Source organism: Cherax quadricarinatus, chromosome 23 (assembly GCF_038502225.1).
Source record: "Cherax quadricarinatus isolate ZL_2023a chromosome 23, ASM3850222v1, whole genome shotgun sequence".
Lineage (NCBI taxonomy): Eukaryota > Metazoa > Arthropoda > Malacostraca > Decapoda > Parastacidae > Cherax > Cherax quadricarinatus.
Genome location: NC_091314.1, coordinates 28,606,265 through 28,619,895, shown reverse-complemented (window position 1 = coordinate 28,619,895; position 13,631 = coordinate 28,606,265). Strand labels below are relative to the sequence as shown.

The 13,631-nt window shown below is 47.7% G+C and overlaps 1 protein-coding gene across 7 annotated transcripts in view; it reads left to right on the top strand.

Annotated features, from left to right (window-relative positions):
- Positions 1-13,631, top strand: part of LOC128685727 (ankyrin repeat and SAM domain-containing protein 1A) — a 368,909-nt gene that overhangs the window by 52,237 nt on the left and 303,041 nt on the right. For 5 of the 7 annotated variants that reach the window (XR_011392360.1, XM_070088036.1, XM_070088034.1 and 2 more), the window contains 2 exons: positions 4,631-4,786; positions 8,379-8,756. Coding sequence is in view for 6 of the 7 variants with exons in the window: in XM_070088036.1 (XP_069944137.1) it covers positions 4,631-4,786; positions 8,379-8,756 (534 nt within the window). In the remaining variant the exon portion in view is untranslated. The remainder of the gene's footprint in view (positions 1-4,630; positions 4,787-8,378; positions 8,757-13,631) is intronic. The other 2 variants (XM_070088038.1, XM_070088037.1) reach the window with 1 other exon arrangement.

The window sequence follows — 13,631 nt, the reverse complement described above, 5'->3', positions numbered from 1 at the left end:
AGTGTCTCAGTCTTCATATTTTTAGTCTTGGCGTATATGTCTGTTATGCTGTCATGGTGCAAGGGGAGTGTGTTGTGTTGCTATCTCCAGCCTCCGTAAAGGAGGTAGCAAGACATCCACTGAGGTTTACGTTGAGTACCCTGCCCCTGTGTTGAGTACCCTGCCCCCTGTGTTGAGTACCCTGCCCCTGTGTTGAGTACCCTGCCCCTGTGTTGAGTACCCTGCCCCTGTGTTGAGTACCCTGCCCCTGTGCTGAGTACCCTGCCCCTGTGCTGAGTACCCTGCCCCTGTGCCGAGTACCCTGCCCCTGTGCCGAGTACCCTGCCCCTGTGTTGAGTACCCTGCCCCTGTGTTGAGTACCCTGCCCCTGTGTTGAGCACCCTGCCTCTTGTGTTGAGTACTTTGCCCCTGTGTTGAGTACCCTGCCCCTGTGTTGAGTACCCTGCCCCCTGTGTTGAGTACCCTGCCCCTGTGGGGCGTACCCTGCCCCCTGTGCTGAGTACCCTGCCCCTGAGCACCCTGCTGAGTACCCTGCTGAGTACCCTGCCCCTGTGTTGAGTACCCTGTCCCCCCCTGTGTTGAGTAGTGCCCTGCCCCTGTGTTGAGTACCCTGCCCCTGTACCCTGCCCCTGTGTTGAGTACCCTGCCCCTGAGTACCCTGCCCCTGTGCTGAGTACCCTGCCCCTGTGCCGAGTACCCTGCCCCTGTGTTGAGTACTCTGCCCCCTGTGCTGAGTACCCTGCCCCTGTGCCGAGTACCCTGCCCCTGTGTTGAGTACCCTGCCCCTGTGTTGAGTACCCTGCCCCTGTGTTGAGTACCCTGCCCCCTGTGCTGAGTACCCTGCCCCTGTGCTGAGTACCCTGCCCCTGTGCTGAGTACCCTGCCCCTGTGCCCCTGCCCCTGTTGAGTACCCTGCCCCTGAATACCCCCCCTGTGCTGAGTACCCTGCCCCTGTGCTGAGTACCCTGCCCCTGTGTTGAGTACCCTGCCCCTGTGTTGAGTACCCTGCCCCTGTGTTGAGTACCCTGCCCCTGTGTTGAGTACCCTGCCCCTGTGTTGAGTACCCTGCCCCTGTGCTGAGTACCCTGCCCCTGTGTTGAGTACCCTGCCCCTGTGTTGAGTACCCTGCCCCTGTGTTGAGTACCCTGCCCCTGTGGGGAGTACCCTGCCCCTGTGGCGAGTACCCTGCCCCGGTGTTGAGTACCCTGCCCCTGTGCTGAGTACCCTGCCCCTGTGTTGAGTACCCTGCCCCTGTGGAGAGTACCCTGCCCCTGTGCCGAGTACCCTGCCCCTGTGCTGAGTACCCTGCCCCTGTGCTGAATACCCTGCCCCTGTGCTTAGTACCCTGCCCCTGTGTTGAGTACCCTGCCCCCTGTGCTGAGTACCCTGCCCCTCTGCTGAGTACCCTGCCCCCCTGTGTTGAGTACCCTGCCCCTGTGTTGAGTACTCTGCCCCCTGTGCTGAGTACCCTGCCCCTGTGCCGAGTACCCTGCCCCTGTGTTGAGTACCCTGCCCCTGTGTTGAGTACCCTGCCCCTGTGTTGAGTACCCTGCCCCTGTGTTGAGTACCCTGCCCCTGTGTTGAGTACCCTGCCCCTGTGTTGAGTACCCTGCCCCTGTGTTGAGTACCCTGCCCCTGTGTTGAGTACCCTGCCCCTGTGTTGAGTACCCTGCCCCTGTGTTGAGTACCCTGCCCCTGTGTTGAGTACCCTGCCCCTGTGTTGAGTACCCTGCCCCTGTGTTGAGTACCCTGCCCCTGTGTTGAGTACCCTGCCCCTGTGTTGAGTACCCTGCCCCTGTGTTGAGTACCCTGCCCCTGTGTTGAGTACCCTGCCCCTGTGCTGAGTACCCTGCCCCTGTGCTGAGTACCCTGCCCCTGTGTTGAGTACCCTGCCCCTGTGTTGAGTACCCTGCCCCTGTGTTGAGTACCCTGCCCCTGTGTTGAGTACCCTGCCCCTGTGTTGAGTACCCTGCCCCTGTGTTGAGTACCCTGCCCCTGTGCTGAGTACCCTGCCCCTGTGTTGAGTACCCTGCCCCTGTGTTGAGTACCCTGCCCCTGTGCTGAGTACCCTGCCCCTGTGTTGAGTACCCTGCCCCTGTGTTGAGTACCCTGCCCCTGTGTTGAGTACCCTGCCCCTGTGTTGAGTACCCTGCCCCTGTGTTGAGTACCCTGCCCTTGTGTTGAGTACCCTGCCCCTGTGTTGAGTACCCTGCCCCTGTGTTGAGTACCCTGTCCCTGTGTTGAGTACCCTGTCCCTGTGTTGAGTACCCTGCCCCTGTGTTGAGTACCCTGCCCCTGTGCTGAGTACCCTGCCCCTGTGTTGAGTACCCTGCCCCTGTGCTGAGTACCCTGCCCCTGTGTTGAGTACCCTGCCCCTGTGCTGAGTACCCTGCCCCTGTGTTGAGTACCCTGCCCCTGTGTTGAGTACCCTGCCCCTGTGTTGAGTACCCTGCCCCTGTGCTGAGTACCCTGTCCCTGTGCTGAGTACCCTGCCCCTGTGTTGAGTACCCTGTCCCTGTGTTGAGTACCCTGTCCCTGTGTTGAGTACCCTGCCCCTGTGTTGAGTACCCTGCCCCTGTGCTGAGTACCCTGCCCCTGTGTTGAGTACCCTGCCCCTGTGTTGAGTACCCTGCCCCTGTGCTGAGTACCCTGCCCCTGTGCTGAGTACCCTGCCCCTGTGTTGAGTACCCTGCCCGTGTGAGTACCCTGCCCGTGTGAGTACCTGCCCCTGTGTTGAGTAAGTTGCCCCTGTGTTGAGTACCCTGCCCCTGTGTTGAGTGCCCTGCCCCTGTGTTGAGTACCCTGCCCCTGTGTTGAGTACTCTGCCCCCTGTGCTGAGTACCCTGCCCCTGTGCCGAGTACCCTGCCCCTGTGTCGAGTACCCTGCCCCCGTGTTGAGTACCCTGCCCCCCGTGTTGAGTACCCTGCCCCTGTGATGAGTACCCTGCCCCTGTGTTGAGTACCCTGCCCCTGTGTTGAGTACCCTGCCCCTGTGCTGAGTACCCTGCCCCTGTGTTGAGTACCCTGCCCCTGTGTTGAGTACCCTGCCCCTGTGCTGAGTACCCTGCCCCTGTGCTGAGTACCCTGCCCCTGTGTTGAGTACCCTGCCCCTGTGTTGAGTACCCTGCCCCTGTGTTGAGTACCCTGCCCCTGTGCTGAGTACCCTGCCCCTGTGCCGAGTACCCTGCCCCTGTGTTGAGTACCCTGCCCCTGTGTTGAGTACCCTGCCCCTGTGTTGAGTACCCTGCCCCTGTGTTGAGTACCCTGCCCCTGTGTTGAGTACCCTGCCCCTGTGCTGAGTACCCTGCCCCTGTGCTGAGTACCCTGCCCCTGTGTTGAGTACCCTGCCCCTGTGTTGAGTACCCTGCCCCTGTGCTGACCTCTGGATATCTTTGCATGCAGTCCGACTATGATAATGTGGACACCGTATGTATTCTGCGTTTTGTCGCATTTAATGGCGCTTATACTGTAGCTCAGTATTTTGTAGCCTTTCTACAGTGCTTTAGCCTTTGTTCTAGTGTGGATTTTACTTAAAAGTTATTATTATTATTATTATTATTATTATTATTATTATTATTATTATTATTATTAGTTGTTTAGACCTGTGACTTATTCTCTTTTGTCTTTGATTTCCTTAGTTTCCCATCTTCTAATTTCTTGCTACACTTTAACTGTTTCCTGCCGTGTGTTTATTGTCGTTTGTTCATTGTATGCTTTTATTTGTTTGTTATAATATGCCCTTGTTTTGTCTGTTTAGTATTTCTTTATTTTGTATGCCCTTGGTTTATCAGTTTTAATATGCCCTTGTTTGATCTATTTTAGAATGCACTTATTTTATGTTGTATTATGTCCTTGGTTTGACTGCAATTTTAAAGTGATAATTTGGAACTTGATAATTTATTGTCATTGCTCAAAAGGACAGAGACGTTGACTGGAACATTCGCTGTCAATTATTATTTAGTTATTACAAGCTAGTTAGTATGGAGTAATTACCACCAACACTAGATACTACCACCAGTTACTACCACTACTACCAGTTACTACCAATACTACCAGTTGCTACCACCATCACCACTACCACCAGTTGCTACCACCACCACTACCACCAGTTGCTACCACCACCACTACCACCAGTTACTATCACCACTACCACCAGTTACTATCACCACTACCACCACGTACTACTCAATTTCTCTCCCTCATATTCCTCGTAGTCTCGCCACTGCTGCTATTATCTGGCCTTTATAATTACCACTTAGTCTTGTATTACCATTCATACGGTATTATTACTTATTGTTTTGTATTACGACTTATTATGTTGTTTTACTACTTATTGTCTTGTGTTATGTCTATAATAAGACTACAGCATCCTCTCTCACTGGTAACTCTTGTGTTACTTCATGTTCCAGTCATGGTAATGTGACCTGTTACTTGACCTAGCTTCTCACAGGCTGTGTTTATGCTGGTCAAGCTCTTCGTCTCCCAAGAAACTGGAGTTAATCTCCAATTTCTTGGATCAGATCTGATTGCCTCCCATTCCCCAGACACTTAAACCCTTTATAGATTTAGCACTTCCCAATGAATATAGATTTTTTTTATTATTATTATTCCCTCCTTTCAACAAAATTAGTCTGACTACGAGAATGTGGACGTGCAGCAGCAGCAGCAGCAGCAACAACAACAACAACAGCATGGTCGATCACGGTACAGCCAATCTCACGATAGTTCTGACTCCGACGAAGAGACTCATCGTCCCATGCACGTCCTGCACGCCCACTCCAACAGGGTGAGTGTTCCTCCTACTCTCCCTTCCCCTCTTCCCTGGTACTCCTGTCAGGGAAGCGTAGCTTGCTTTTGTTCTCACTCTATCATATTGAAACATTGTTTATGTATCCAATTTTGCTAAAAAAAAATTCCAGATGGTTTGACAGGGACGAGTCCAGCCTCAGTTTTCACTTTCACATCCAAGTATTCCTTACATCTCGCATCATTGAGTACTTATCACTGACCCTAAACATGTAGGTTAAATTGGTCGACGTTTTGGTTTGTCTTGGAGTATGATCAAGTTGATTCGTGACTTTGGAATGCTCCAGGACGGACCGAAACGTTGTCTAGGTTACTTGTTCGTGGATTGGCGATTTGTTGCAGCCACGGTATTGTCACTTAAGAATTGTTGTGGCCACTGTAATGTGTGTGTGTAATACAATACTGATACACGCTCTGTTATGACTCATATCAGAGGTTAAAAATGTATTGTGTGTACAAGGAACACAGACATGTTTTTAATGAGCAGAAAAAACTGGAGAAATGGGGTCGAAGACGTGAGATTTTTTTTTCAAGTGCTGGTGAAGGGCTACTGAGCCAAAGAATTATATATAGTCAATAAAACATTAAGTGTTGTGAATGACTCAGATCACTTGGATTGTACTCCTGGAAATGAGAAGAGATATACACGTAGAAGATAAGTGAAAGCTGGTCCTTAATCTCCATGCTACCTACTAGACCAGGTTAATGGAGTAAGAAAGATGGAAGTATGGAATAGAACCGGTAAAAAGCAGGGGCGCCGTGGGTACTACTGAAGAACTGTGTCAACAAATGTGGTCCTGTTATGTTGAAAATAGAGCAACATGTGCAACAGTTGGGTATTTTTATTGTTGAAACGTTTCGCCTACACAGTAGGCTTCTTCAGTCAAATACAGAGGCAGCAGGTGTAATAAAGTGAAGAGGATGTAATCAGTCCATCAACCTCGGAGAAATAGTATTTGAAGGTGTCAGTCCCTCAGATATAACCTGTTACCACCAAGAAGCAAAAAGTCACAATACCGTGGTTGAACAATACATAAACCGTACTTCGGAGTGAATATCAACTATGACTTGTTAATGGTTCAAGTTGGACCAGAGCCTCGTCATAAGTTTCAATGTATTAAGTACGAGTTACTTGTGTACTGTTACCACAATATATCACAGATATTGACGGGACGAAGTTAGATTTTTGTTAAGAATAAGCTAGGTAGCTTCCTTCAGTAAGTGCCGGATCAGCAGGATTATGATAGCGATGTGGCCTGCAGGCCGCTAGCACAATCAACCTGGTTAACCAGGCGGTCAGCGGGAGCTACAAGAATAGGAGAATCTTCAAAAACCTGTTACAGGTATGTCACATGTATGTGCGCTCCCCTTCTTCGAATCAAACCTGATTCTCTCTCCGCAGGGGGCTGTATGACCCCCGGCGGGTAGAGCTTGCCACGATTAATTGTAGGGGTGCTGCAAGCCAGCTTGTAGTGGTGTTACAAGCCAGCTTGTAGTGTTACAAGCCAGTTTGTAGTGTTACAAGCTAGCTTGTATTGTTACAAGCTAGCTTGTAGTGTTACAGGCTAGCTTGTATTACAAGTCAGCTTGTAATGTTAAAAACCAGCTTGTAGTGTTACAAGCCAGCTTGTAGTGTTACAAGCCAGCTTGTAGTGTTACAAGTCAGCTTGTAGTGTTACAGGCTAGATTAGTGTTCCATGCCAGCTTGTAGTGTTACAAGCTAGCTTGTAGTATTGCAAGCTAGCTTAGTGGTCCAAGCCAACTTGTAGTGTTTTTCCAAGCCAGCTTGTAGTTACAAGCCAACTTCTAGTGGTGTTCCAAACCAGCTTGTGGTTCAAGCCAGCTTGTATTGTTCCAAGCCAGCTTGTAATGGTGTTCCAAGCCAGCTTGTAGTGGTCCAAGCCAGCTTGTAATGGTGTTCCAAGCCAGCTTGTAGTGGTGTTCCAAGCCAGCTTGTAGTGGTGTTCCAAGCCAGCTTGTAGTGGTGTTCCAAGCCAGCTTGTAGTGGTGTTACAAGCCAGCTTGTAGTAGTGTTCCAAGCCAGCTTGTAGTGGTGTTCCAAGCCAGCTTGTAGTGGTGTTCCAAGCCAGCTTGTAGTGGTCCAAGCCAGCTTGTAATGGTGTTCCAAGCCAGCTTGTAGTGGTGTTCCAAGCCAGCTTGTAGTGGTGTTCCAAGCCAGCTTGTAATGGTGTTCCAAGCCAGCTTGTAGTGGTGTTCCAAGCCAGCTTGTAGTGGTGTTCCAAGCCAGCTTGTAATGGTGTTCCAAGCCAGCTTGTAGTGGTCCAAGCCAGCTTGTAATGGTGTTCCAAGCCAGCTTGTAATGGTGTTCCAAGCCAGCTTGTAGTGGTGTTCCAAGCCAGCTTGTAGTGTTCCAAGCCAGCTTGTAGTGGTGTTCCAAGCCAGCTTGTAATGGTGTTCCAAGCCAGCTTGTAGTGGTGTTCCAAGCCAGCTTGTAATGGTGTTCCAAGCCAGCTTGTAGTGGTGTTCCAAGCCAGCTTGTAATTCATCACTCTGTCCTAAGATTATGTTGCTGGGATAACCAGCTGCTGCCTTCGTGCTGCTTATAAGGGATCTTCATCCAAAGAACCAGAGCTACATTTCACTTCCTGAAATCCAGTGTTATTTCCCTTGACACTTCACTCCCAACTGCTGCAAAATGACTTGTGGGTTTATTCATTACCATTATACATGTTAATCTTAACCCCTGGATTATGTTTATAGAGAAGCGCTAAATCTGTAAGGGTCTTACAGCACGTGGGGAATCAGGTTTGATCCGATGAAGGAGAGGGATAGCTTCAATTCCTTGTATTAAGATTCGTTCATTACCTTTACTAGGAAGGAAGGAGGCATCCCACATGACGGGTCCCGAGATGCATAACATCTGCAGAGAAATGCTATCAAATACCGACACGTTTCGCCCACGCAGTTTGACCTGGTAAAGTCCACTACACGGGCGAAACATTGGCATTCATGGATCTCATTGCTCTGTATTTGTATGTTTCCATGCTTAATACATGTGAGCCTGGTGGCTCTTCACTCGCCAGGTGGCGACGGCTGTCACTCGCCAGGTGGCGAGGGCTGTCACTCGCCAGGTGGCGAGGGCTGTCACTCGCCAGGTGGCGAGGGCTGTCACTCGCCAGGTGGCGACGGCTGTCACTCGCCAGGTGGCGACGGCTGTCACTCGCCAGGTGGCGACGGCTGTCACTCGCCAGGTGGCAACGGCTGTCACTCGCCAGGTGGCGACGGCTGTCACTCGCCAGGTGGCGACGGCTGTCACTCGCCAGGTGGCGACGGCTGTCACTCGCCAGGTGGCGACGGCTGTCACTCGCCAGGTGGCGACGGCTGTCACTCGCCAGGTGGCGACGGCTGTCACTCGCCAGGTGGCGACGGCTGTCACTCGCCAGGTGGCGACGGCTGTCACTCGCCAGGTGGCGACGGCTGTCACTCGCCAGGTGGCGACGGCTGTCACTCGCCAGGTGGCGACGGCTGTCACTCGCCAGGTGGCGACGGCTGTCATTCCTCCGGTAGTGAGTGCGAGGTACCCTAACAGCACCTACACCCTCCCTCACCAGATGTACAGCACTATATCGTTCAAGCCTGTGAAGAGTCGCCGCACCTCCAAGCTGAAGGACCCTCACGTTTACGAGAACACTATCCACCGCTACGAGAACCTTAAGGAACGCTACCAGACTTTCAGAGAGAAGAAGGATCATCACCTGCACAACGAGAATATCTTCCCGCAGCCACGGCAGGACAATATGCGGGAGCACCGCAACGAGAGCCTGCGGGACCGCAACGAAAACCTGCGGGACAAGATTGCCCTGACGTTGCCTAGGCGGCCGAGAGCTTCGTCAGCGTACGCTAAGATTGGCTCCAGACTGGACTCTTCCGACGACTCTGATGGTGAGCAGAGGCCCAGGTCCTTGGAGTTCCGCGATAGCAAACCCAAGGTAAGACATCCCCCTAATCCCTGCATGACTTTACTCACAGCAACTGTGTGCGCGTGGGTGGAGGGCTGCGTAGGCGTGTGCATGAAAGCTTGGGTGTTTGTGGGGAGACAAACGTGTACGAGGGGGGGGGGTGCTATGCACGCTACTCTTCCTCTCTCTCACTTATTGTTGTATGTTGGTATAAACCTTGATATACACACATTAGAGTGCGTCGAAAAGGGTAAGGCACAGTATAGCTGGAAAACAGGCATTGTGTTAAAGACGGTGTGTAGATAACGCTTATGTACAGCTCAAAATATTCAGAAAACGTTTCGCCTCTCGCCGCTAAACGTTTCTTCAGTAAATATCATGAATTTGGCACAAGTGTCTTTACCTACAGGACAGGAAATGTTTAAAATACCAGAAGAGATGATGAGCTTGGAGAGTGGCAGGCTTGTGTTATTGTCATGCTGGTCTGCTAGCTCTGGCCTTATTTACCAACTGTTCATTAAGTGCACGTGTAGCTGCTTGTTCACCTAGCTTATGCGATCTCACACACTCCCGGCGACACACGCACGCACGCTTGCAAACTGGCACAGCCTGCTGCCTTATTATACAAATGTACATAATGTTTAAGACTTGCTTAACAATAATATATATACAAATAATTATTTAATATATGCTAGTGACTACAATATGATATGAAGTCAAAGTGACGCGTCTCTCTCCAGGGGGCTCTTGGTATGGGCACCCATATGAAGGGTGATTGTGAAACTTTTTTTTACAGTTTGTCCATGTCTTAAGCCTTTCCGTTTTCGTTATGGGTTTTATGATTACCGGGGTGCCTCTGGGAATATCGGGGAACCTTTAGTTGAGTCTTTTCATATTATCAATTTAAGGGGCGTTTTAAATAATGATTATTTTAAATTGTTTATTTAGGTTGTGCGTTTTACTCATGTTATTCTTGTGTTGTATATGATTTTTGCCAAAAGCACTGAATGATCTAAACGGTCAAGTACTCTCCAAATATCAAAATACAGTACTCTACCGACCATATGACGGGCTGACAAGTAGCTTAGTGGCTAGCGTTCGTCTCGCAACAGAAGGTCCCAGATTAGAGTCCAGGGCTGGGAGAGTTATGAGTAAGCCTTCTTACACCTGCTGTTCCTGTTCACCTAGCAGTAAATAAGTACTAGGGTTAATTGATTTTGTGGATCACATTCCTGAGGGATGACATACTATAGTTACAGCTAGGCTTTGAAATTAACAGAGACAGGATAGCAGTTGTTGTTATGTATGTGGAAAAGTTGCACCACAACTGGGTCGGTAGACTGCTCCGTTGGACACAACCTTATGCCGCTCCACGCTCCCTCTTTCTGCCGGAGTGAAGTTACCACAATGTTTTTTCACATTCTACAATATATATTCTCAAACAGCTTCAGGGAGAACCTTGAGTTTTCCCTGAATCAAGTTCATTCTTTTCTCTGAGGATGAGGGTCCCCAGGACAGTTCTAGAGGTGATACCTCCCACAGCATCAAACGAGTTGATGAGACAAATTCTTCCTGATAACCTCAGTGACTCAGCAGGAATACAGGACCCTAGCTATGCCAGTGCCATCCCTGAATGGGAGACTCTTGCTGCTCCAGCACCAAACCCTAGTGCAGCACTGGCTCACAAACAGTCAAGCTGGGATGGCCCGATCGCTGAAAAGGTGCTTGCCAACATGCTCAGGGCTGCAACATCAGATAGGGAGATTGCCCGTCTCCAGGCTGTGAGCGCACCTCACTCCGGGGACTTCCTCCAAACAGTTCCCATATCGGCAATGGGAACGCGACTCGACCAGCGCCTTGCTGGCCCAATTCACACAGAATATACGTGTATTTGCGGCGAAGCGCAAGCAGACCAATATGGTCTACATGGTCTTAACTGTTCCAAAACCAAGGGCTGGCATGCAAGACACAATAAGGTCAACGACATTAAGAGAACCCTTGCTACAGCTGGATGCCCAGCCGAGAGGGAGGCCCGATCACTAGCAGCCAACAATACCTATAACCCAGCAAACTGCCCCGACAGGATCACCATCTATCCTTGGAAGAATGCCAAGGTCTTAGCATGGGACTATACCTGTGTGTCGACGCTGGGTGACACCTATATCCATCACAGTGTTGGGCGACAGGGAGGAGCTGCTGACCACAGGGAGGAGTACAAGATCAGCAAGTACAGGGACATAAGCCAACAGTATCAATTTGTCCCAGAGGGATCAGAGACCTTGGGATCATGGGGAAAAAATGCCACACATTTCCTTAAAGAATTGGGTTCAGACTCATCAACACCACCAGGGACCCAAGGGCAGCCACTTTCATGTTCCAGCGCCTCAGCATGGCCATCCAAAGGGGAAATGCTTGCTATATACTTGGCTCGCGTCCGGCTTCGGAGGAGCTGGAGGAAATTCATGATCTTTAATACATTGTACCATTGTATTCATCTTTGTGTTTTTCTGTAAATGTATTCTGTTTATTAATAAATGTTCACATAGAATATAAAATATAGGGGGTGGCAGGAGAAGAAAATATTCAAACTGCTCCGGGGAGAACCTTGAGTTTTCCCTGAGGTACGTTTATTGTCTTCTCTGAGGATGAGGGTGCCCAGTCCAGCTATAGAGGTGGTACTTCCCTATATATATATATATATATATATATATATAAATATATATATATATATATATATATACATATATATATAGATATATATATATACATATATATATATATATATATACATATATATATATATATACATATATACATATATATATATATACATATATATATATATATAATATATATATATATATATATATATATATATATACATATATATATATATATATAATATATAACATATATATATATATATATATATATATATATATATATATATAAATATATATAATATATAACTATATATATATATATATATATATATATATAACTATATATATATAACTGTATAACTATGTATATATATTTTTTTTATTAACACACTGGCCGATTCCCACCAAGGCAGGGTGGCCCGAAAAAGAAAAACTTTCACCATCATTCACTCCATCACTGTCTTGCCAGAAGGGTGCTTTGCACTACAGTTTTTAAACTGCAACATTAACACCCCTCCTTCAGAGTGCAGGCACTGTACTTCCCATCTCCAGGACTCAAGTCCGGCCTGCCGGTTTCCCTGAATCCCTTCATAAATGTTACTTTGCTCACACTCCAACAGCACGTCAAGTATTAAAAACCATTTGTCTCCATTCACTCCTATCAAACACGCTTACGCATGCCTGCTGGAAGTCCAAGCCCCTCGCACACAAAACCTCCTTTACCCCCTCCCTCCAACCTTTCCTAGGCCGACCCCTACCCCGCCTTCCTTCCACTACAGACTGATACACTCTTGAAGTCATTCTGTTTCGCTCCATTCTCTCTACATGTCCGAACCACCTCAACAACCCTTCCTCAGCCCTCTGGACAACAGTTTTGGTAATCCCGCACCTCCTCCTAACTTCCAAACTACGAATTCTCTGCATTATATTCACACCACACATTGCTCTCAGACATGACATCTCCACTGCCTCCAGCCTTCTTCTCGCTGCAACATTCATCACCCACGCTTCACACCCATATAAGAGTGTTGGTAAAACTATGCTCTCATACATTCCCCTCTTTGCCTCCAAGGACAAAGTTCTTTGTCTCCACAGACTCCTACGTGCACCTCTCACCCTTTTCCCCTCATCAATTCTATGATTCACCTCATCTTTCATAGACCCATCCGCTGACACGTCCACTCTCAAATATCTGAATACGTTCACCTCCTCCTTACTCTCTCCCTCCAATCTGATATCCAATCTTTCATCACCTAATCTTTTTGTTATCCTCATAACCTTACTCTTTCCTGTATTCACCTTTAATTTTCTTCTTTTGCACACCCTACCAAATTCATCCACCAATCTCTGCAACTTCTCTTCAGAATCTCCCAAGAGCACAATGTCATCAGCAAAGAGCAGCTGTGACAACTCCCACTTTGTGTGTGATTCTTTATCTTTTAACTCCACGCCTCTTGCCAAGACCCTCGCATTTACTTCTCTTACAACCCCATCTATAAATATATTAAACAACCACGGTGACATCACACATCCTTGTCTAAGGCCTACTTTTACTGGGAAAAAATTTCCCTCTTTCCTACATACTCTAACTTGAGCCTCACTATCCTCGTAAAAACTCTTCACTGCTTTCAGTAACCTACCTCCTACACCATACACTTGCAACATCTGCCACATTGCCCCCCTATCCACCCTGTCATACGCCTTTTCCAAATCCATAAATGCCACAAAGACCTCTTTAGCCTTATCTAAATACTGTTCACTTATATGTTTCACTGTCAACACCTGGCCCACACACCCCCTACCTTTCCTAAAGCCTCCTTGTTCATCTGCTATCCTATTCTCCGTCTTACTCTTAATTCTTTCAATTATAACTATATATATATATATATATATATATATATATATATATATATATATATATATATATATATATATATATATATATGCAAAACAACCACTCTGAAAAATAGAGAAATTCCAAGCGCTTTCGTGACTACTCACATTATCAAGGAACTACATAGTTCCTTGATAATGTGAGTAGTCACGAAAGCGCTTGGAATTTCTCTATTCTTTCAGAGTGGTTGTTTTGCATATTTTGAAATCACCTGTTTACTGTGATCTTATTGCATATATATATATATATATATATATATATATATATATATATATATATATATATATATATATATATATATATATATATATAAATATATAATATATATATATATAAATATATATATTT